Raw genomic sequence first — 25,721 nt, forward strand, 5'->3', positions numbered from 1 at the left:
ATCAGATTAGATGAAATTAACTAGAATATATTGGAAAAAAGATTCATTAATCACATTGATGCCATATTGCCTCCAAGTTTTCCATTTCCATATTGACTAAACCATACTTTTCTTTAAATCTTCTCACAGGTGACTTTATCTGGTTTGCTGAACTTCATTGATGGACTATGGTCAAGCTGTGGGGATGAAAGAATAATCATTTTCACCACAAATTACAAAGAGAAGTTGGACCCAGCATTGTTGCGCCCAGGACGAATGGATGTTCATATTTACATGGGACATTGTACTCCTGCAGCTTTCAAGAAGCTTGCCTCTACATATCTTGGGATTAAAGAGCATGTCCTTTTCAAATGCGTTGAAGATCTCATTCAGAGTAGAGTTATTACCCCAGCAGAAGTTGCACAGCATCTTATGAAATGTGACAATCCTCAGGTTGCACTTCAAAGTCTAATTGAGTTTATAAATCTGAAGGAGACTACTGAAATGATGGATAATGGGGCTAAAAAGGAGGATGAAGAAGAGGTCATAAAAGAAGAGGTTGTGAAGTGTAGAACTGGAAGCATGAAACAGGATGTGAAACAATCCAAGATTCTAACAACATCCATTTACCTGACCTAGCATAATGGATTGTTGGCTTCTATCAAGTAATGTCCTAGTCCCTACTTGTTGGATTTTCCTTTGTGAGATAGCTCTTGTTGCATTGTGAAACGCGTTCAGTGATAAAAGGGTTTTTAACATAGTAATAAACCCGACCCGTTCATAATCTAGTCCAAGATCTGGTTAGGGTCGACTAAGTTTAATAACTATTGTTTTTAATGTTAAATTTAATAAAATAATTCAGTTGATTAATATACTAGCATTTTCTCTGGTAAATTTTAATTTAATTTACCCTCTAAAGTCTGGATAGTTTCTCAATTTCACTTCTAGATTTTTGCATGTATAATTTCTACCCTGAACTTTCTTTTGAGGTTTCCATTCGATGGACTCCGTCCATCAAGCAAAGCTAGTGGTGATTTCACATTGTTTATGTTACAATTGACCCCTTAAAGTTATAAGAAAATTCAATCAAGCACCCATTCCTCAAACTTGCTAACAATCTTGTTTTTTGAATTATGTTTATACTTAATTTCTTTCCCTTTTCCTTTCAATCTATCTCCATTTATTCAGCTAACAAAACCGATGATGTGACTTTCTTTATATTCTCAATGGACCCCTTGAAGTTTTTTAAAATATGTTCATCAATAAGCACTCCTTCCTCAAAAACATATCATCAATCTTGCCCTTTCAATTACAATTATACTTCTTATTTTTATACATTAGATTTCTCAAAATTAATACTTTGAATGTTAGAAAAGTATTGATAAAAAGAAATTATATAGGACTTCGTTTCGAGACTGATTAGAGTATTTATAGGTGTTGTATTGAATTTCAATAAGATTTCTAATCAATCCATATATGACATGAAGATTAATAAAAATACTTCAAAGCTCCACCTTTGTCATTTATTTCATGCATCACACTAGATAAATATTATATTCATGGATGATTCGCCTTAAAGATGCCTTGATGGCTAAAAAGCATGGAGGTTCGATTCCTCTCCATTTTTTTTATGGTTAAAGAATCTATTTTTAGTTGTTTTGGAACAATTAGAAGATTTGCTAGAAGAAATATAGGGTTTTGCATCTATTGTGAAAAATTCCCCACTATAGTCTTTTATAGGAGTTTGGGCTTTATTTTGTCAGAGGGATATTATCACATAATTATTTATGACTATTTATGTCTCTAGTAGAATATAATTTTTAATTATTCATCTTGAATCCTTTTATGAATGGTTTGGAATAAAGAAAGAAATAGATGTTGTCAAACTCTATAATGAATTTAGTTGGTATCATCTTTTAATATTATCATTCTCATAAGAGAAAATAAATAGAAAAATGCTTTAGTTGTGCAAAACATAAAGTTTAATATAATAAAATTAATAAACTATATTTATGGCCAAATCATAATTGAAATTCTTTTAGTTCAAGTTTAAGAGTAATTAAAGCCATCACACTAATAGTTATTGATTATAATAAAATTGTAAAAAATAATCTCTTATTTGATGATTAAGCTAATCTTTGAATTATGTGTGGTCAAAATAAATGTTTATGGGGATTTTTCTAGATTCTGGTGAGACAAGTTTTATATTTGATTTATATTTCTTTTGTTATTTTTCATGTTCTATTTAGGATTATTTTTTTTCATTATTTAAGTAGCTTATGAAAACTGAGAATAAAATTTATATTCTCCTACCATGAACACGTCCTCTTCTGTGAACTCCAATAAATTAAGGTTGAAAGGTTAACATATACGGAAAAAACTTGAGAAACCCTGGTGTATTCAACTCTAGAAAAACACTTTAAATTGTATTTCCTATAATAAAAAAATCTATATTATATAACAAAAAATACATAAAAAATAATGAAATAATTCTAAACTAGTAGTAAAAAAATTATAAATTAACTAGGAAAATATTACCTCTAACATTAACTTTTGGATCTAATTTGGGTATCTTACGACACCTTAAGTAATTAAAAAAATTAATCTTATAAAAATTAGAGCTTCTATAATCTAATTAATAAATTTTTAGTTCGATTTAATAATCAGATTAAAAATTATATTTATTATTATAAAACTGATGTAGCTATTAAATTGAAATTTATAGTTGTTAATGTAAATTGCATTTCACCAAAATCTCTTGCATCAATTTCTTGATAAGACGCCAAGTAACTTTCTCCCAACGTTTATTTCTTTCCCTTTTCTGTCTTTCTGGTTTGCTTGTAGGCAAATTACCTCTTCGAAATCCGTTGGTTAGACTTCATAAATAATCGGGTCTGCAATAGTGCTGTTATTTTCCTTTCAAGCATTGGACTGCCCGACTTGCTTATATAACAAGTACTGTTCTTAATTGATAGCTTGGTAAAATCCATAGTTCTCGTCCCAAGGATTTAAAATCAAATCTTGTTTTCTCCCAATAAGGGAGAGGATTAGGAATGAGAAGGCTATAATCTAGTTGTATTAGTGTTTAACCCCTAAATAAGAACCAAAAATATGAATAACTTGATAACCATTGCTACTTCTGTAGTTTTTATACATCCATCATCCGAATTTTGAACCATTTACATCTTCTCTTTTTTTAAAAAAAAAAAAAAATTCCCTGAAACACCGTAGGTAAACACCATTAGGCTTGTTGAACTGCATCGATGACATGTTGTCAAGCTTTGGGGAAGAAAGAATCAACATCTTCACAAACAACTACAGAGAGAGACTAGACCCAGCATTGCTTGCATTGACATATCTAGGAATTGAAGACCATGGATTTTTCAAGTGCATTGAAGATCTAATTCAGAGGATATCAGTTACCCCAGCAGAAGTATCACAGCAACTTAAGAAATGTAACAAAACGCAAGGTGCTATTGAAAGTCTCATCGAGTTTCTGAATATGGAGGAAGAATCAGCAGAGGAGGATAATGACACGGAAGATGAAATGATTTTCTTCTTGAATCAAGCAGGACCATTTCCTGCCTGCCATTTTAAATACAGATTGCATTCTAATTTTCCAGTTGAATTCGCTTGAATTCCTAACTCCTAGCTTCCAAAAATGAGATCATATTACCTTGGCATGGACGAAAAGGATAAACCCTGAAGGAAAGTGCATGATGGCGGAAATTCAACTTTAGCAGATGCTATGGTTTCAATCAACTCTTTTATTAGATGCGCCAACATGAAAACTTCATCTGCTTGATTTTTTGTCACCCAATCTTCCAACACCCTGCACAAATCTCAATCTTTAACTACAACTTGAAGAAAAGGAACAGATGTTTTCTAAGTGAATCATTAACAGAAAAGAAAGTGCGACATGACTAGCGCCTTCCTCACTCTTTTAAGGCGATATTTTCACTGCCATGGTATGGACCTCTACCAGACTGGCTACCAAAATTATTAAAATTTTTGTCAAGTCAACTTTTTTTTCTTCTTATTTGTGTGGGCGTGCACTTTGGGGGTGTATAATCCAACACATATTCAAGACTCTAGCAGGAGTCTTATCGAGATTTGGTTGTTTATTTTGAATCACCACCATCAAGAATACACGCATGCATTCTTCGGTTACTAGAAAAGACTGTCAAGCAAACAACCAAAGATATTAATTAGGAGACCAACCTCAGTTGAGATTCTGTATTGCTGCTACAATCTGAAAACAGAACCTTGATAACAGGGTGTAGATCTAACTTCAAAACTGAATCAGTATTGCTCTTTGTGTCCAAACAATCACCACTACAGCACCATGAATTTGGATTTACAAGGACAATCTGAAGCATGGGAGATTTTGTTCTCAAATCCCTGACCACGGTCCTGAATGATAATTCATCTTTTGCACTTTCCACTAGCTGACTTGTGAACATTCTCTCCAGGGTATATTTCCTGTTCATGATGATGAATTTAATTTTTTTTGTGAAGCTCAAGGCTGCTATATCCCATATATAAACCTTTAGATTCACTACATAATTTTTCATGTTTTCTAATTAGCTAGCAATACAAAAGTGGTGGAAAAATATTAAGAAAGTACAGCAACCATGTACCTGAAAAGGTCAGCTTGTTCACCAACTGGCAGAGAAGTGGAAATGTAGCATTTAAAAAGTCTAACTCCATCATCTACAGGCATGTCCCCATTTGCACATGGATAAGCACCAATAAGAGATGAGCACTGTGGGCAAACAAATTGCTTCCATTCAATATCGGTAGATAGATTATAGGATCTAGCAGTGAAAGCATCTCCAAGAAAGCCATTGAGGAAAGATCTCTGATTTATCCTGAGTTCCATATCTTTTGTGGTTTTCTGGTCTTCCAAAGAAGGTCCACACACATCATGGATGCCACCTTCATCAGTATAATCTTGAGTATGATGTACTGAATCACAACAACCTGGTCCTGGAGCCACTTTTTCAGAGAGATCTGATGCTGGTAGTGCAGACAATAATATACTACTATTAGTTTTTTCCTCTGCAACTTTAAATTTGACATTCTCGCCATGGTTTTCCAATTTGGAACATGAAGACCCTGATTTTCCATTAACACCATGGATCACTCTGCATTGACTGTCACACCTTGTAACTCTTCCAGATTCTGTTTCAAAATCTCGCATAGCTTCTTCACTTAAACCTTCATCGCCAGACTCCTGTTCAGGCTTGCACGTTTGGATTCTATATTTTTCAGAAAATTTACATCCAGCAAGATCATCACTGCAAAGTGTAACAGCTGTAGAATTCAACATGCACACACCCATTGGACATGCATATGCATGTGCATACCTATTCACCAACTTCTCACTGGCACCTCCAAATGAACAACAGCAACCTCCAAACCAGTTGTCAGCCATCTCTGGCCAATTAACCGATGGCATTTCCACAAATTGCCTACATATGAATAGAAATTCTGAGGAAAGCTAAGACTAAACAGAAAATTATTAAAGTGATACCATTAACCTAAGTGCAAATTAACAACTCAAAGCAGCCTATATAAAAGCTCCCGTTTCTACAGCCTACATATCCCAATTTTCATTTGGTAAACCTATAAATGGTATAGTGAGGTATTGAAAACTTATGGATGAATTCCAATAAATCAACCATACTCATAAAATATGCATATTCAAGCAAAATCAAAAGGAATTAACTAGAACGAGCAATAACAATCTTACTTTAAAGGACTTCTAGTCAGTCTATTCGAGCAACTTCTGCAATAAAAATGAACTCCTTCCATTGAGGATAAGCTCTTTAAATCTGAACCAAACAATTAAAACACATCAGAATCAAAAACCAAGTCCAGCACGACTAATGCACAGCTCTAAATCATAACACAGACAATCACATTAAGCCAAAATCAATAATTGTAAGTTAAAACCTTTCACCTGTTCTCTTCAATCAAAATTATAACTTTAACTGAACTTTTAAATCAAACCCAACAGAATACTTAACCCAAACAACTCGAAAAAAAATTATTGTAAATTACCAGAATCCATAATGAGTGGCTTTAACAGATCCAAATCCTCGTTCCTCTCACTTTCATCACTCAAATTCAACAAATCAAAGGTAGAAACTAAAGGGTGATCAACAGGAAGAAGCAAAACAAGCTTAACTTCAATATGATCATCAGAAGCTTTAGCATTTACTGGAGATTCAGGGTCAATTAAAACCCTAGGAATCGGAACCCTAATTGAAACTTCACTGGTTTCTTCATTCTCGGTGAAGGTAACTAAAAGGTGGGATTTTGAGAGGTTTAATTGAGCTTGAAGGTGGTGAACTGAAGGTTTTGATTGTGAATTGAAGAGAAAGAGCTTTAGATTTGGTGATTGGGATTGGGTTTCCCATGTGAATCTCCATTTTTTAGGGTTTTTGAGAGACATTAGGGTTTTTGAATTTTGTTTATGTTACAGTGAAGGGCATGTGTTTGCTTAAAATTAAACGGAGAGTTTTAAGGGTCAATTTCATGGCACCATTTCTTTTAAAAACTTTGTTCACTTCAATTGACCCCTTGATGTTTCATCATTTGTTAGTAAGGTCCTTCCATCCAGGGATTAACAAAAATTTTACTTTTTTTATTTTATTAATTTTAATTATTTTCAAATATATACATAGTTTATCAATAAATATTTTAAAAAATTATATATATAGTGAAGGGTTAGGATCTAATCCTATTGAATTGTCTCCGTTCGAATTTAGAAAATACTAGTTACATGACCCGCGTGATGCCGCGAGTCAATTTTTTTGCATAAAAAGTATAAAAAAAACCAAGATTTAAAAGTGTTAGTTTTTTTGCAAAGTTATACCCAAGAGTCTTGGGTGTGGCTGCAACACCTGATCCAAGAGTAATATTTATAATATTAATAATAACATTAAACTTGCATGACTCAAGTTTAAGTGGGTATGGCTGCAATACCAGACCCAATAGTCTTGGATGTGGGTCTGACTGCAATGTGATAATTAAATAGATTAATTAAAAAGAAAAAAACAAAGAAAAAAAAACCAAAAGGAAGAAAAAAACTAATGAAGAAAAAGAAAAAAAATCTGAATTAACTGGGTTAACCCATCAAACCAGGTTAACCCATCAAATATTAGATTCGTGTCGTGAAAGTTTGATAACTAAATAGAAAAAAAAATTGACGGGTTAACACAAAATTAACTAGGCTAACCCGTTAAACCCGGGATCCGTGTCATGAAAGTTTGATAACTAAATAGAAAAAAATTTGAACATTAACAAACTAAATTAAACAAAATAATTAATTAAAAAGAAAAAAAAAAGACATGAGCCTTTTCACTATGGACTGCATTGTCCATAGTCAAATGCATGCAAACAACAAAAAAGAAAAAAGAAAAAAAAAAGAAAAACTAAAGGCATCAGTCGATAACTAAATAGGAAAAAATTTAATATTGATGAACTAAATTAAATAAAAAAATATTAAATAAAAAGAAAAAATAAAAGAAAAAAATTTTATAAGAAGAAAAAAACTAATGAAGAAAAAGAAAAAAAATCTAAATTAATTGGGTTAACCTGTCAAATCTGAGATCCGTGTCATGAAAATCTGATAACTAAATAGAAAAAAAAATTAATATCAACAAACTAAATAAAAAAAATTAATTAAAAAAAAAGCATCAGCCTTTTTATCGTGGATTGCACTTTGCAGTCCACAGTAAAATGCATAAAATAAAAAGCAAAAAGCAAAAAAAAAAAAAATTAAAGGCATCAACCTTTTTACTGTGGACTACGTACAATATTAAAAGATAAAATCGGAAGAACAAAACTAATGAGGAAAAAAAATCTAAATCAACTGGATTAACCCGTCAAACCTGGGATTCGTGTCATGAAAGTGTGATAACTAAATAGAAAAAAGATTAATATTAATGAAATAAATTAAAAAAAGATTAATTAAAAAGGAAAAAATAAAGAGAAAAAAAACCTATAGGAAGAAAAAAAAACTAATGAAGAAAAAAAAACAATTTGAATCAACTAGGTTAGCCCGTCAAACCTGAGATTCGTGTCATAAAAGTCTGATAATTAAATAGAAAAAATTTAATATTAAAAAACTAAATTAAAAAAGATTAATTAAAAAAGACAAAAAAATAAACTAAAGGCATTGGCTTTTTCACTGTGAACTGCACTGTGCAGTCCACAGTAAAAGGTTTAAAAAGGAAAAGAGAAAAAAAAAAAAACAAAGGCATACACCACAAGTTAATTTTTTTTTCTTGCATAAAAAATATCAAAAAAAAGCTAAGATCTAAGAGTGTTAGGTCTTTCTGCAAAGATATGCTCAAGAGTCTTTGGTCTGGTTGCAACACTTGACCTAAAAGTAATATTTATAAGATTAATAATAATATTAAACTTACATGACTCAAGTTTAAGTGAGTCTGGCTGCAACATCGGACCCAAGAGCCTTGGATGTGGGTCTGGCTGCAAGATCGTGTCATAAAAGTGTGATAATTAAATAGATTAATTAAAATGAAAAAAACAAAAAAAAAAAAACCAACATGAAGAAAAACAAAAAAAATAATCTGAATTAACTGGATTAACCCTTCAAACCAGGTTAACCCGTCAAATCTAGGATTCGCGTCATGAAAGTTTGATAACTAAATAGAAAAAAAAAATTGACGGGTTAACCCAGAATTAATTGGGTTAACCCGTCAAACCGAGATACGTGTCATAAAAGTCTGATAATTAAATAGAAAGCAATTTAACATTAACAAACTAAACTAAACTAAATGAAAAATATTAATTAAAAAGAAAAAAACAAAACAAAAATTTCGGGTTAACTCGTCAAACTAGGTTAACCTGTCAAACCCGGGATCTGTGTCATGAAAGTCTGATAACTAAATAAAAAAATTAATATTAACAAACTAAATTAAACAAAAAAAATTCGTTAAAAAAACACAAAAAAAAGCAAAAAAAAAACAAAAAGGTATAATAAATAAGTAAAAACAAAATAAACAAAATAAAAAAAACAAAATAAAAAACTCAGCGGAAAATATAATTTTAAAAAATATTCTTGATTATTAAATTAAAAAGAAAAATTGTCTTTGATACAGCAATAGTAAAGTGCTTGAAGTTTAAATGACCCAGTAACTCATCTCATTATATTTTTTTTATGAAATTATATTATTATAATTTGTAATTAACGCTTTTGTTTTTTTTTTAAAGTAAAAAGTTGTGAGCTTTGATACAAACAAACAGTTAAATTTTAAAATAATTAATTTACTATTTTTCTCTCAAATAAATAAAAAATTACCTATCCTAAAAACAAAATGGAATCTCTCAATCCTAGTTTTGGAGTGCGAGAGCTTTTACTTTTAGGTGTTTTTTAAAATTATATTCTTTTAAAAAAATATTAAATTGATGTTTTTATTTAGTATTTTTTATATAATTTTGATATAATAATATCAAAAATAAAAATAAAAACAACAAAAACTATTTTAATACATTTTTAAACAAAAAATATTTTTAAAAAATATATGCACCATGATATATGGAAATCTTTTAAGAATTGTCTTTGAAATGTTTATATATATAATAAAAATGGAAAGGTGGATAGGCTAAAGTACAACAGAGTGGATCTTAACTATTGCACACTCAATGCTTGAATGATTTGAAATGCTCTATTTTTTTAATTTTTTTTTAAAAAAAGCTTGGCAAAATATAATATTGTACAAAAAGTCTTGGCTACGATAGTTGAAGAAATTGTGTTGTGTAGGTGTGCAATCATCTTAGAAGAGAAAGTAACTTTTTTTAAAAATAAAAAATAAACAAAATGCTAAGCTTTTTTAATCCTTTGGTGGGTTATGTGTACATCCATGGCATCTCTATATTCTACTAGATGCTTTCTTTAGTTTTTGATTCTAGGTGCATGGTGATGCTTTCAAGAACAACATGATAAATATATTGTGGAATTTTTTTATTTATTTATTGGGAAGTCATTTTGGATTTTTGTTCCATTTTCAACAATAAAATACATAATCGAGTTGCAATTGCATAATTAATCAGAAAACTAGACGCAACCACCAAAATTGATGTGGACATTTATTGATATAATATATAGTAATGGCATCACAATGGAGATGAAGATTTTATGCAATTCCATGTATGCAGAGCCAATTACTACTCCAAGCCATGAAGAAAAAAATAAAAAAAGTTTAATTTCCTCCATGAGAAAGCTATAATTTTGTGGAGTTCTTGTAGTTAATTATTAATTAAGAGCATGAATGGTGATTAAAAAATAAATATTATGACCCAATAGTCAAAGGGAATCCTGCATAGTGACATGGTAATTAATTAATACCGCTTTATTCTAGCATTACATTATTTCGAACACAACATATATATAATTAATTAAACAACTTTGAATATATTTTAGTGGTTTCCACATGATCATCGTTTAAATTATTAAATTTCTAGTAATTATATATGTATTAATGGCTAATCCTATAAATTCATCCGAATAGTGTTTAGCTATGGATAAAGCAAGGATATATATATATATATATATATATATATATATATATATATATATATATATATATATATATATCATCTTCTTGTATTTTTTATTTTAGAAATAGATTTATTTTATATACACACAATTTCTTCAATTAAATATATTTCTATCTTTTTTTGTATTTATACTGTCCATCACAAGACATTGACTAAATTAATACAACATATTAAGAACTAATTAATCTGTTCTTAGCTAAAGTCGCTTCCACCTTCTTCTTCAATATATATGATACCCACTTGAAAATTTAAAACTCCATTTAACCTAACTAGCTAGACATCAGCCTCAGCCTGGCCACTTTATTAGAAAATGTGGGCCTAAATTATTCTGTCCAAATTTGCTGGCCACATTCTTTCGTCATCATATGAACCAAGGAGATTGTATTTGACTCAGATGCAAGAACACTGGCTAGATCTTCAAAAACATCAATGGTGGACGCCGCCTTCTTTCCTTCACCTTCTCATATTTCGCATAAATGGTGTGGTGAAGTCTTTCGTCCACGATGCATGGATCTTCTATGCATCTATTATTGAAGTAAGAAATTAAAAATATTCTTATATGGTTAGAACTAATTACAGGTAATACGTCATCTGTTTTTTAAACCAGTAACGAATTAATTTGAACATGATAGAGCTCACATATACTCAACGAGTCAACCATTCTTTCCTTCCTTAACTTCTGTACAGCAGTAGCACAATTTTTTTTTATCTTTTTAAATTATTTTAATGTGTTAATATTAAAAATAATTTTTTAAAATAAAAAAAATATTATTTTAATATATTTTCGAGCAAAAAAATACTTTTAAAACAACCAACCGTAATGAAACCTGAAAAGAAATCATATAGTTTCAAAAAAAAAATCCAAACTCTTTTCTATACATGCAACTATGCCAAAATATACAGTGACCCATTTATGTTGCAGGAAGTCTGGTGGCACTATCTTCTTGTATATATGCTAGCAGTACTCTATGTATATTTTTGTTTTCAAAAAATGTCTTCGACAGTTTTTTATCTTCTTTTTTTTCAAATTAGTTTATATATATATAAAAATTTTAGATCGTTTTAATGTAATGATATTAAAAATAAATTTTTAAAATATAAAACTAAAAAATATTATTTTTATATATTTTCATGCAAAAAATACTTTAAAGTATTGATTGTTAGCCTAACTTGCCCACTTCATTTTGGATATACAAAATGTAGTGGGCGAGGTTGGGTGGTCTGCCTGTATTGTTTAAACCTACATGAACTTATTGTTTATAGTGGCTTCCCCGTGCAAGTAATGCAAAAAACGTATTATTATTGAAATAATTAATACGTACGTACGTCGAGCTTTAGATTATTTTTCCAAGACCATACATGTGACATCCTCCAAATCTCTATAGTGCATATATGCTACAAGATTGATGATTACTTTGCACAGCAATATTATTTATCGTGTTTGCAAAGAAAAAGAAGATAAATATTTAAGTTAAAATGACTATAATATATAATTATCGAGTAATATTTAGTTACGGAAAAAAAAGACGAATATAGTTAGAAGTATATTACGAACATAGCTAATTAATGAGCATTAATTTACTAATTAAACCTCATCTGTAATTACGTACTACATATATATGCTTAATTAGAAGAATTAATTTACTTAAATTAAGTGCAATACTATTAATTTAAATTAAATGCCGAGACTTAATACAGATTAGAAAAGAGCACTTAATTGAGCATATCTTTAATGCCTCTGAATGGTGGCATCGTGGGTCATCGATACTGTTCAACTTAATGAGCTAATTAGTTGATAATCTAGACAGTACTTTAGTCTTAGCTCTTATAATAATCAAAGTTCACCGCAACCACATAGCTTAGCTGTGATTTTTAAGTGTATTTTGATGGTATTTTAAAAATTATTATCACTGTCTCTTTTATATTTTATTTAAAAAAATTTACAATTTATAACTCTTTAAACGCCACAACCATGACAAAAAAAAAAAAAAAAAAGGCAAATCTTTTCCAAACAGACCGTGACTTTGGGTAATATTTTTTACATGGGAGCAAATGCCTTAATTTTGTTAAGGCATGCCCTAGTGGACACCCCTTAATTAAATAAAGATTACTTCTGCTAATACCAGCTGCACGCCTAATTGATCGTGATTAACTATTTTCCAGTTTACTTGATAGAATAATAACACATGCATGAAGTTGTTCTATGGATCATGCATGTGGGAAGAAAAAAGTGACTTGAATCAATGAATTGCCCAAGCCTCCGATCCTAGCTCTTTTTTTTTTTTTTTTTTTTATTTACGTGGGTGTTCGGGCCAGCTTGCGCGCACCACGACTAATCCCACGGCCCACTAAACACCCTGCAAACCCAGTGGGCATGTAAGACACCGTGGAGGTGACAAGCGTGCGCATGAGGACTCGAACCCAGGAGCAGTGGAAGGAGACAAGCCCCTCCCACCGCCAGGCCAAGACCCTCAGCGCCTCCGATCCTAGCTCTTGAAACACCATAAGATTCATAGGGACAAAAAACAGTCTGTACATTATAAATCTATGCTTCTGATTGATCATTTGAGAAGGAATCTATCTTATATTTTTAAAACCGAAGCATTTTGTTTTGGAGCACGACATGTGAATACTGTCTATGCCTTTTTTATGGCTACCAATGTGCAGAGTTTCGATCCAAAGATGAACTTAATTACCATATTAAAAAGATGACAGGTTTTTAAATTAATTACCATATTAAAAAGATGACAGTAGATTGGTGAAGGTCATCATTAATTTCCATGGAACATATATAGCTTTTTTTTGGCTTCCATTGTTAAAGACAACGTCAAATTATTGTTGGGATGAACAAGGGCTATGAATTTGAGGTTGTCCAACATTCATTTGCCCAAAACACAAATTAAGATATCAAATTAATATTTTAAAGAGTATTTAGTCTGAAGAATTATCAAATTAATATTTATTAAATGTTTTTTTAATAATTTTAATGTACTAATATTAAAATTATAAAAAATATTTAATTATATTTTCAATTAAAAATCACTTAAAAAGGATTATCAATCACAAATGGCTATGCCATTTACAGAGAACAACCAATATAAAGTTATTTTACTGCTCATTACATAATTAATTCACCATAATCAGTCACAATCTTCAAAATTATACCCTGCTAGAAGCTGTACATTTTTTTATTCATCATAACCAACACAAACACACCGAAAAAAAAAAGAGGATCAAAACAACAGGAGACACCACCAACAGCATCAATTACAACCAAATTCCCACACATAATAATTTTAGTACATGATCATGTCCATGATAGGTTGATTCAAATGGAAATCAGCATTATTCCACGGATTCATGAAAAAATCATCACCGAGCTGATGACCAAAAGCACCAGTAGTGGGGGCAGCAGCATCCTCACGACGTTCAAAAGTGCCACTGCAAAAGTGGACGTATTCAATGATTTCATTGAGAGAATTCAATCTGTGGCTCAGCTCAGCCATTTGGGCTCTGAGGATAGAGTTCTCAGCTTCGATATTCATGTAAAGCTGAGAGGTAACATTCATCCTTTTCAGAATCTCGTTATTTTCTTTGCTGAGTTGACCAAGCTGTCCCATGAGATCATCCAGGTGTTTCTGTTTCTTCACTCTGGATCTTCTTGCAGATTCTCTATTAGACAGCATCCTCTTACGCTTCCTTAGGTCCATAACTTGCTGCAGATCCTCTTCAGAACTTGAGTTCCTCAACATGGTTGTTGACCCTGAAGATGCCCCACTAGAAGAGGCCATAATATTTTTCCCTTAACAAATAAATATAGTACTGACAACAACAAAAATATATGAACAAGAACAAAAATAAACTCAAGCTGTAATTAACCCTGGACTATGCTTAATAAAAGAGAACGCACGGGACCAAGAAAATGATTATTTCAAGATATGATTAAGATGGTAATTAAAGATGATGGCTCTATGGGGTTTCAGAGGGGCTAATCGAGATCATGAGAAAACATAGAACCAGTAGAGGAAGACAACAGAGAAGGATTGAACAAGGTGAGTCCCGCGCCTAAGAGTTGAGTTTATCGTGAAACCAGAAAGGAGGATTTCACAGAGTACAGGAGTCATGAACACTTGCTATTCTCAAACATCAAGAAAAAGATGTGTTCAGCATAAGAAAAACAGTACATAAAACAAGAGAGAAATAGAAGAAATGATGAAGGCAGACACGGATTTTGAGAACTGGGTTGTGTATTTGTATGAGCAAAGAAAATATTTGTAACTATAACCTTATCAGGCTTATCTATAAAGGATGATGTATAGGTAGAGAAGAAGCAAATGAAGGCTGAGAATCTTTCTACTGGGAAGATGAGGATAAGAAGGAGAAGAGGTTTCTGTGGGTATTGGTAATGGAATTTATAGACTGAATTGCACACCGGAAGAAATTATTTCAATTAAAATATTGGAGGAAAAAAAAAAGATTGAAAAAGGAAAAAAGTGCAAATATCATAAAGCTCTTGTTCTTGCATGTTCATGTGGAGTAAATATTTCAATTAAAATATTTCAATTAAAGCTTGCTACTACGATTATTCTCAGTGATGTTCATCACATTATTTATGAAAAATGGAGTTGATTTAGTATAATCAGATAAAAAATTATAAGTTAATCAATGACTTGGTTAATCTGATTAAAACTAATAAAAAAATTATTAGTTTTTTTTTAAAAAAAACAATATTATGTTTTAATTTTTTAAATAAAAGAGCTAGATCAATCCTCATGGCTTTACATCTTAATCATGTTAGTTTCATTCTTTATAACGGTTGTTTTTGTTTTGGTTTTAATTTTGATTAATTTGTTAGTGATATTTTTTAATGGACCATAAATGTAAGTGCCATGGCTAACCTGACAACATTTCATTATTTTCTTGGAAAAAGAGTAGTGATCTGCTAGGTACTATACTGTATAATGTGCAATCTTGTAGCCGTACAAATGGCACATGCATGGTGCCAGATTCATGAGTGCTGGTGGTGGCCTTAAAGAAGAAAACTTTGGAGTGGCTTCCTACCAGCTGTGGGGGACACTAGCTAGCTAGCTAGCTCGCTCACGGACTTTGTTTTTTCAACTTGCATGAACTTGCATCAAATTTGAGATGCAATCATGGTTACTGGACCCGAGCCCAAGTGGCTGGTTCAATTCGGAAACATGTTTGTTCTTTAAAAAGAACCAGACAAAAAGGAATGAAAAATCTGGCAGAAACTGGTAGACGAGCAGCTTTAACACCCAAATGGGGTTTGAGAGTTCATCTAGAATACAACTGATTCAAAACCTATATTGGTATAGATTTAAGAGAAAATAGAGGAAGAAATTGACTCGGTTTGATTTGATAAAAGCCCAAATTTGATATGTTATTTAGTTGATCTAAATAAAACTTGATCAAAACTTATTAATTTATTTAAACAATTTTAATGAAAACATCATGAATTTAATTATTATTATTATTTTAAAATTAAAATTTATCATTTTAATATGTAACTCGAGTGTTGTCTCGAGTCATGTTTTTATAAATATAGTTAGAAGTTGGTACTTGATCAGCTTTTAGATAGTTGCTTGATCCACCCAACGGGCTAAATAACTTTTTACCTTTTCTATATAAAAAAAACCTTAGAAAGTTCCTTTTTTATTTAAAAAAAACAACATTATAAATTATTTCTTAAGGTTTAACATTAAAACATGCCTTTTGAAATATAGAAGCATTCGAGAAATCATCCTGCTAAAACAAAATCTCATTAATAGCAAAAGATCGTTTCTCTTTGTTACAAATCCTATCGAAGAGAAAATAAGACAAATATTAAAGCATATAATATCCTTACAAAAATATAAATAAACACTTGATAGACTTCTATACTTCCTGCAGATTAATAAATATGAGAAATATATGTACACACACACTCTGAAACCTAAGAACCCATGCACCGAGTGCTAGCTAAAAAAATAATAAAAATACAATAAATAATAATTATTAAACCTGAACCGGTCCAACAAGTTAATTCGGCAACCGAGTGCTAGCTAAAAAAAACTACACTCCGAAACCTTAGAGCCCATGCACCGAGTGATAGCTAAAAAAAGAAAAAGAATACAATAAACAATGGAACGAAAGAGGAAAACTTGATCCTCACTTACCTTTCAAAACAAATAGAACTGTGCATGAGAAGAAAAGGAGATCAAAGGGTTGTATATATATATAGGGAGGAAAGTTAGCCTAAAGGTCAACAAAAGAAATAGATTGATGGTTAACAATATTACAACTCATTTACATATTTTCAAGAAATATCAATAAAATATTTTGATGATTAACTCTAATAATCCTTCAACCTGCTATTTATAGATTATAATTCAATGATTATCATTATAATAATTTTAATAACGCTATGTGATCACTCCACAGTCGATATATATAAATATATAAAGAATTGCATCTCTTGATTATAACGCAGAAATCTTTATGTACATTATATTATTTTGAAGATTAGTCTGTTTTGTATTATAATAGAGGATATTTTTAAAAATATTTTTATTTAAAAATACATCAGTTTTTTTTATTTTTAACATCAACACATCAAAATAAATAAATAAAATACTAAAATAAGATATTAATTTAATGCTTTTTCACAGAAAACACACTTTCAATTTCAAATTGACGAGATGAAGTTTATTGAAAAGGGTTAAAAAGAATGGAATTAAAGAAAAAGTTGATATAATTATAAGTTTTTTTTAATTTTGTTAAAACAAATTAATTACTTTTTATAGTATAAAAAAATTAAATATTCTTTTGACCAATGTTGTTTGTGTTTAATTTAATAGATTTTTAAAAAAAAAACAAATCTCTCTTTTCTCATTAATCTTTTCATATTATCAACTTTTTATTATTATTATTATTATTATTATTTATTAAAGAAAAGAAATTAGAAAAAAATATGAAATGAAAAAAAATGATTTAAGTAAAAATAAATTAAAAAAACAAGCTACACTCGACCATATAAGAATCAACATCGGTAGGTGGGAGTGTTTGAGATTGTGGTAACGGTTGTTTTTCAAAGTAATTTTTACTCAAAAATGCATCAAAATAATAATTTTTTATTTTAAAAAAAATATTTTTGACATCAACACATCAAAATGATATAAAAACGTCAAAAAAAAATTAATTTAAAGCAAAAAAAAATAAAAAATTTTTAAATTTTTTCAAAAGCGTTTTTGAAACACAAAAATAAACAGGCTATAGTTGTACTAAAAGCAAGGAGTTACTGAAATCTTCTTATGCAACAACTCTTTTTTTGTGTTCAAATCTTCTAGAGAAATGATTAATATGTTTGATAATGTAGTGTAATGTTATTTTTTAAAATTATTTTTGTTTAAAAAATATATTAAAATAATTTTGTTATATTACTCTTTATATTTTTAATACTAGCATATTAAAACCATAAAAAATCATTAAAAAATATATATATTATATTTTTTTCAAGTCAAACATATTTTAAAAATACACCGAATCACAAAGGAAAAACGATGCCTTAAACTAGTAATTTCAGAACAAAGACAAGAACTCACTTTCACAAAACCAGGAACTTATACACAAGTTACAATTACTAAAACAATTTTAATTAAAATGATACTGGACTAATTCCCAGCTCTAATTAACAAGCAAACCGCCCCCACCCCACCTCATGACTCTCTCAAGAAAACGACTCCTACTTGATGCAAGTTGTCTGGACTTTTGCATTTGAATTTCTACCATGGCTATAAACGATAATACTAGCTAGATTTTCCATTTCATGTCGCCCTCGATGCTGATTTTTCCACCAAGGCTTTGCAAGGCTAATACAATGGTCCTCCAATGTTTGTTTTATTAAGGGTGTCTTTGTTTTTAAAATAATTATAATTTTTAAAAAATAAGTTTAGAAAAAATAGTTTTAGTTGTACTTAGTTGGATTTAGATATGTATTTAGTAAAAACTGTGGTTGAAATTTATGTATAGTAAAATACATATATAAAATGTTTGAATAAAATGTTTTGGTTTTTTTTACAAACAATAAAAAAAATCAATAAATAATATTTATACTTAGTTAAAAAAACATTAAAAACTACCGTATAAAATTTGAGTTTTAAACTCAATTTTTCAGTCGTTCCACGTCATAAAACTCAATTCTCTTTAATATATACCAAACATGTTGATGTGCTTAATTCACCACTAATATAATTAGTGAAAGCTAACAAAAAAGCAAACATATTCTAAGCATATTCTTCGCCCACCATGCTTATGCTAAGTAATTGGCTTAAGGATCTTTTGCTTTCCTTCAAAGATTTAGTAGAATAATGAGGGAATCCTCTGCTAAATCAAGTTGCTTGTGCTTCATCTTCCAGGCATTACTGTTCTTTTCATCACCTAAGGTGTAAAAGGGTTAGAAGTCGATCCCTACAGATTTTGAAGCATCAAAATACATTAGTGAATAGTGCCTCATCCTATATTACTAGCTTAAGAAAGCTTCAAATCTGTTATAGATTTTTATAATATAGATTTTTATACTATAGATTTATGTAAAACATTATAAATGAATATAATATAGATTTTTATGCTCGTGTTTAGCTATTAATTCCTAATTAAGAGTTAAGTCGTTGTTAATTAAATGGTGAAATAATTAGAAAACTCTAGGTTTCAAACTTTTTAATCCAATCACTTTACAAAATTTCTCATTCATGATTAAATGAAGGATTTGGAATCCAGATTCGGATAATTACCACGACGACTTTTAACTATCTTTGACCGTCTTGGAAGCACTAAAGCTTCATATATTGCTAGTTAAATTATATGTATATTTTATAGATTCATGAATGCTCCATTTTTAAATAACTAAAAAACCAAATTTCCTATATTTAAAATATCAAACAACCCGAAGAACTCTTAGACCATATTTATTTTTGCGTTTTAATTAAAAACGTTTTTGAAAGAATTTTAAATTTTTTTTCTTTCAAATTAATATTTTTTTAATATTTTTATATTATTTTAATGAATTAATATTTAAAATAATTTTAAAAAATAAAAAATATATTATTTTAATATATTTTTAAAAATCACACTTTCAAAATGCTCGTAACCATGAGCGTGCAAGCAGATTGCCTGAATTTACCTAGATAAGTTTCCTTATGTGGCTGCTGAACACTGGACAGTGCCAAGCCAGTCATCAACTTTGAATTATACTTGCGTGAAATAATTAAATTGCCTCTTTATTTCTTACTCCTTTTTATCATGGAGGCTAGGGCGAGGATTGGGTGGGGCTTGGCTAGGTTTCCTCAAAGATGGTGTCTTTGACTCTTTGAAGCAGCCAGGATGGGAATTTAACTTTTTATACTTAATATCATTACTTTATACAGTAGGAGCCGGGGCCTCCCTATAGTTAAAGGGCAAAGTAAAAAAAAGGAAGAAGGTGAGGGACTGCTGCCGGTGGGCTGAGGAGTGAGTGAGGAGTCAAAGATGGTCCCTCAAATTTTTCAATCTTTTAATTGATTGTTTTGTTTTTCTTTTGATTTGATTTGATTTTTGTGTGTTGATTTGGAGAAATGATTTTCACATGCTGTTTATTAGCCACTAAAAAGGCAAGTGGTGCACCCTTTTTCCTTGTCTATGTATACATACCACTAGGTGCAGTCCAATTAACTTTATTGATCTTATAGTTTTTCTAGCTAGATTTTTAATAGCTAGGTTGCTTCCATAACAATCCCTTTTCGGGCTCTTTTGGAGAGTGGTTGAGATTGATTTTCAAAGTATTTTTTACTTGAAAATGTATTAAAATAATTTATTTTTATTTTTCAAAATTTATTTTTGACACTAGCACGTTAAAACGATCTAGAAATATAAAAATAATAATTTGAAGCAAAAAACATTCAAAATTTATTGAAACTTCGGTACAAACACAACCCGAGTGGGCATATGAAATCTCTTAAGATATCAAAACAACTAGATATAGGCTGCCTATAAAATTTGTTCTCTCGTCAAGGTTTCATGTTATCAACTTATCATTGAAAACTCATTTTTTATACTTGATTTTCAATTTCAATCCAAGAACAATTAGTTTTATTAATTTCATGCCTAATGTATATCCAAATCATTACCAGATTTTAATGAAGAACATCAAATTCAAGTTAAAATAGAAATAACATTAAGATAGTGTTTAGTATTGTGATGGTAGTCGCTTTTTAAAGTGTTTTTTGCTTGAAAATATATTAAAATATTATTATTATTATTTTATTTTTAAAAATTTAATTTTAACAACAGCACATCAAAACAATCTAAAAATATAAAAAATATTAATTTTAAACAAAAAAAATAGATTTTCATGAAACACTGTTTGGGTCGCATTCCCTAACAATGCCTAGATATTAATAACATGACAACTTTAGGGATTCAATTGTGGAAGTTTTTAGATTAGGGATCCAATTGAGAACTTGCGAATAGGTGGAAGACTAATTTGAGGTTTCCCTTACTATCATGCTTAACCACACAAATTGAAAATAATTGCACAAAATCAATTTTCTCGTGGAGTAGTTCATAATTCAAGTACTAAAGCAATCATTTGTTGCCACCTTGGAGTAGATGTCTATGAATTCTATACTTTTTTAATTACTATCATAATTATACTTTTCTTGTTTTATATGTATTTTTATATTTGCATTAATATTAGAAAATGTATATACATATATAATACATTAAAAATACATTGAATTTCATATAAAAAACTCACAATAAAAGACAATATTTTCTACGAATTCTCCTTCTTTTTCTTTCAATTCCCTCGATTTTTAGAAGACAAAAGACAAACACTGCATGATGTATGGGATGAACATGGATTGTGACTTTGACTTGGAAGCCAAACGTGGGTGAATATGGCTCATCTTAAAAAGCTTAGCTGAGTCAATTTGAATAACATAATTATTATTTTAATTTTTTTTAAAAAAAAAACTTTACCTAGCCAGTATGAGGAGACACCATAGCCAGCAAGAAATTTGATGCATTCCCTATATCACATATTTTAGGTAGTTAAGGCAATATGAGATTTTTATTATCCGTTTTTTTTAAATTTTTTTTTGTTTTTAAATATATTAAAATAATATATGTTAATTTTTTTTAAAAAATTATTTTTAACATTAATATAATTTAAAATTATAATAAAGTTAATTTAAAATAATTTTTTGAAAGCAATTTATAAGACCTTGACAGCTTTGTCCACCTGATCTAGTTTTTTTTTTTTTTTTTTTTTATCTATTTATTAATAGGTCCATACATTTGAGCTCCAGACACGAGGACTTCCAGAGCAGTGATTGAGGATTTTTTTGACTGTCACATGCGTTGAGAATGCAATAAATTCCGGTACGTGCCTGAAAAGGAGTTAATGTAATAGTTAGTGCAGTAATGACGGAGATTCGGGTGGTTGGTGATTTTTTTGAAGTATTTATTATTTAAAAATATATTAAAATGTTTTTTTTAAAAACATTTATTTATAATATTAATGTATTAAAACAATCTACACTCATAAAAAATTAATTAAAATAAAAAAAATTCAAAAACATTTTTTTTTACAACAAAACAATCACACTCGTCAAGTTAGAATCCAATTCACTCACTTAAGACTTAATTTAACTTTATATTAAACAACGTATTTTTAATTTCTTTTTTAAATAAATTTGATCATCTCATATTTACCTGTCTCCTTCATGACCTCGACTTTACACTAATTTAACTGCAAATCAAGTTTAATAAGTACATTAGTTTAGATATAATATAATAGAAGGAAGTGATTAAGAGGTGTTTGAATATATTTTAAGTTGTTTTTTAAGTTTGAAAATACATTAAAATAATATTTTTTATTATTTTTTAAAAAATATTTTTGATACCAGCATAATAAAACAATTAAAAAATATATAAAAAATGATTTTAAATAATTTTTTTTAATTTTTTTAAAACACCATTTAAAATGAAATTCTAAACTCGCACGAAAACAAGATCGGGAAATCTCGAATGGTTAAAACTGAGAAAAAAATAATGCTGCGTTGTGTGATTTGCTGCAGTTTTTGGACGTTAGCCCCCCAAGGAAAAACAAAAACAATATGGACGAGGACCTACAAGAAGCATTCAAATCTGGCCATATCTCTCAACTATTCATCTTTTTTTTTTTTTAATCATGAACTATAGAAATTAATTTTTAATAATATCAAGATTACCTGCACCTGGTCTTTTACAATTAAAAATCCATTTCAAGTTCACTAATCTGTTCTTCGGAAGTCAGTGGACGGCTGGAAGCTTCCTGTGGCTCTCCATTTCTGACATTATTTTTCATATAAAACATATTTATCTTGGAATTAAACACGTATCCTTTTATGTTCCCTTTGCTTTTGTGATTTAATTTTTTTTAATATATTTTTAAACATTTTAATGTTAAAAATAAATTAAAAAAATATTATTTTAATATATTTTTAACATTAAAATATTTTAGAAAGTATCCATTACCAAATTATTTTCCCAACTTTTATATATATATATATATGTATAAACACGGCACACATTTCTATAAAAAATTATATCGACAACATGATCTATATATATTCATGAAGGAGATCATGTTGTCGATGATAATTTTTTTTTGAAGAGATGTGTGCCAACTGGCTTTACTGTTTTTGCATCCTTGTGTTAACCCTAACCTTTAGCTGGATGCCACTATTTGTGGGACAGTTAGTGAAGGAGGTTATATATATATATATATATATATATTGGTTAATCTTCATAATTTATTTTAACTTATTTTTTAAAAGATTATTATGATTTCAGATCATAATTATAGAGTCAATAGACAATCTAATATATTAAAGTTTTAATATATTTTTTTAAAATATTATCTAATATATCACCATAATAATATTTTTAAAAAATACTGTTCAATATGCATTATATTTATAGTTCATGATTAATTTTTTATTATTAAAAAACAGTAATCAACACTTTGACAATTTCTTTATATTAAAAAGAAATCTATCCAAATCCAAGAGATGCTTTCAGGCGCGGACCCAATATTTCTAATTAAGGGCCATGCCTGGGTAGCTTTATCTAGGCCTAGTTTTGCCAGGCCGAGCTTAAGCGAGACCAGTGGCACAAGGCCCCAGCAAAATATGTCCAAGCCTCTCTCTATATGTTAGTCCGCACGTCACTTCAAAGTTCAAGCTTCAAACTGCCGAATACCAAACCACGAGACAGTTTGTTGCAAGGTAGAAAACCAGAGTGCAATTTTATTACCAGAATTTCTTCATTTCAGCCTTTCAACCATCATGATGCTACCCACTCTGATATAAAATGCGAACCAAATCGTTACGTTTGATGTTTTCTTAAGCACTAGAACTGACTAATGTCTAAAAAGGAGGCAGATATCTCTATCACCACTACCAGATTGCCTTTTATTACCAGAATTTCTTCATTTCAGAATTGATTGCTTCTGCTGAGACTGAAGCACATTTCCCAAAACTGCAAGATCTAAATCTGAGTTTAATAGCGTGCCTTAACAGTTATCTCTCTGCCCTGGTGTCCCATCACTTTAGCATTTTCAAACCCTCGAGCAATCCCATTGTTTCATAAACATGCGGTGAGATACATGGTTTGCCTGCTAGATGAGTGGCTTCCAGTGCTGCAAGTGGCTGGTTTTCATTCTCACCTGCAGACTATCAAATTAGGCACTGAAGGGATCTGTTTCGGGGCAGGGAAGAAGATGAAGGTGAAGGAAAAATGAAGGATTACTACAAGTCAAAAGGTGAAAAATATGAAACCTCATGGTCCTCATCACTGATTCTAAATATTGATGATGCATCAGCTTTGGCACAATACTTCAGGGGAAGATGGCTACAAGGCCAGATATATTTTACAGACCACAATAAATGGTGGCATACCTATTTACAATTTTGCAGGATGCCTTAGTCCGGCTAAGAAACTCAGGTCCTGCTAAGAAACTCAAACTAAAACAAAATGTTGAAACAAAATCTCGGTAAAAATTACAGCACATGTTTTCAGCACCGTGCTTCCAAGTAGAAATATAGAACTGGTCTCATACTAGAAAAAAAGATTTTGGAACATTATCTTGTTAAACAATAAAAAAATAAAGAAAAATATAAAAATAAAAAATGAAAAGGCTAGGTTTCATTGATACTATATGATGTGATCATAATAATCTAAAGAAATACTTTTAACCTAAATACAAAGACATTATATATAAGCTAAACTAAAAAAAAAATATATCATTCTACCCTTAATAAATAAAATAAAATAAGCCTATATTTCTTAATATTTTCTCTCAAACTCACGATGCGGCAATTATAAGTATCGAGAGTTTGCCAACTAGAAAATAAAAACGAGAAATAGAATGCAACTTGGTAAAGAAATTTGCAATCTACAAAGAAGAAGAAACAAAAGGCAAAGTAATGGTGTCATGCTTGAAATGATGACAAGTAAGATGACAATTGATCTCAATGTGCTTAGTTCGTTCATGAAAAACCGAGTTGTGAGCAATCTGAATAGAACTCTGGTTGTCACAATACATATGAGTAGGATGAGAAAATGAAAACTTTTATATCTGCAAGTACCAACATAGCCAAACAATCTCTTTGGTAGTAGATGCTATAGCACGATATTTTGCTTTGATTGAAGATTGAGAAACAATAGATTATTTCTTGCTCTTTTAAGAAAGAAAAAAATCACCTAAAAAGATATAGAAACTAGTAATAGACTTGCGATTTGTGAGATCATTATCATGATCAACATCAGAGTATGCATACAGCTCCAATGAAGAGGTAGATGAAAGTAAAAGACTCTGAAAGACTGTACCTCAAAGATATCGTAAAATACAAAGAATAATTGTCTAATGAATGGTAGTAGGAGAAGCAACAAACTGACTAACAACATGAATAACATATGCAATATTTAGATGAGTAATATGGAGATATATCAAGCTCCCAACAATAGTGCGATATAAATTAGGATTTGACAAAGGTAAACCATCAGAAAAAGAATACTTTACGTTAACCTCAAAGAGAATATCTACAGTCTTATTATTAGTAAGTCTAGCC

At 29.8% G+C, this 25,721-nt stretch overlaps 3 protein-coding genes across 7 annotated transcripts in view; 1 reads left to right on the forward strand and 2 right to left on the reverse strand.

Moving 5' to 3' along the window:
- LOC18109812 (AAA-ATPase At1g43910) overlaps positions 1–849 on the forward strand; it is a 2,209-nt gene extending 1,360 nt beyond the window's left edge. The window contains exon 2 of the mRNA XM_024605389.2: positions 130–849. Coding sequence (XP_024461157.2) covers positions 130–618 — 489 coding nt within the window. The 3' untranslated portion in view covers positions 619–849. The remainder of the gene's footprint in view (positions 1–129) is intronic.
- LOC7480145 (uncharacterized) overlaps positions 1–6,439 on the reverse strand; it is a 21,120-nt gene extending 14,681 nt beyond the window's left edge. For 2 of the 5 annotated variants that reach the window (XM_052454474.1, XM_052454470.1), the window contains exon 1: positions 6,285–6,439. In XM_052454474.1, coding sequence (XP_052310434.1) covers positions 6,285–6,439 — 155 coding nt within the window. Of the gene's footprint in view, positions 1–3,076; positions 3,812–3,890; positions 3,966–4,200; positions 4,462–4,619; positions 5,454–5,734; positions 5,817–6,045 lie in introns of those variants that run through there. The other 3 variants (XM_052454472.1, XM_052454473.1, XM_052454471.1) reach the window with 3 other exon arrangements.
- Positions 6,440–13,702: 7,263 nt separating this feature from the next.
- LOC7495504 (bZIP transcription factor 11) lies at positions 13,703–14,979 on the reverse strand. The gene has a single exon (XM_002310233.4). The coding sequence runs from the start codon at positions 14,361–14,363 to the stop codon at positions 13,869–13,871; it is 495 nt and encodes a 164-aa protein (XP_002310269.3). The 5' UTR covers positions 14,364–14,979; the 3' UTR covers positions 13,703–13,868.
- Positions 14,980–25,721: the final 10,742 nt, after the last annotated feature.

Source organism: Populus trichocarpa, chromosome 7 (genome assembly GCF_000002775.5).
Source record: "Populus trichocarpa isolate Nisqually-1 chromosome 7, P.trichocarpa_v4.1, whole genome shotgun sequence".
NCBI lineage: Eukaryota > Viridiplantae > Streptophyta > Magnoliopsida > Malpighiales > Salicaceae > Populus > Populus trichocarpa.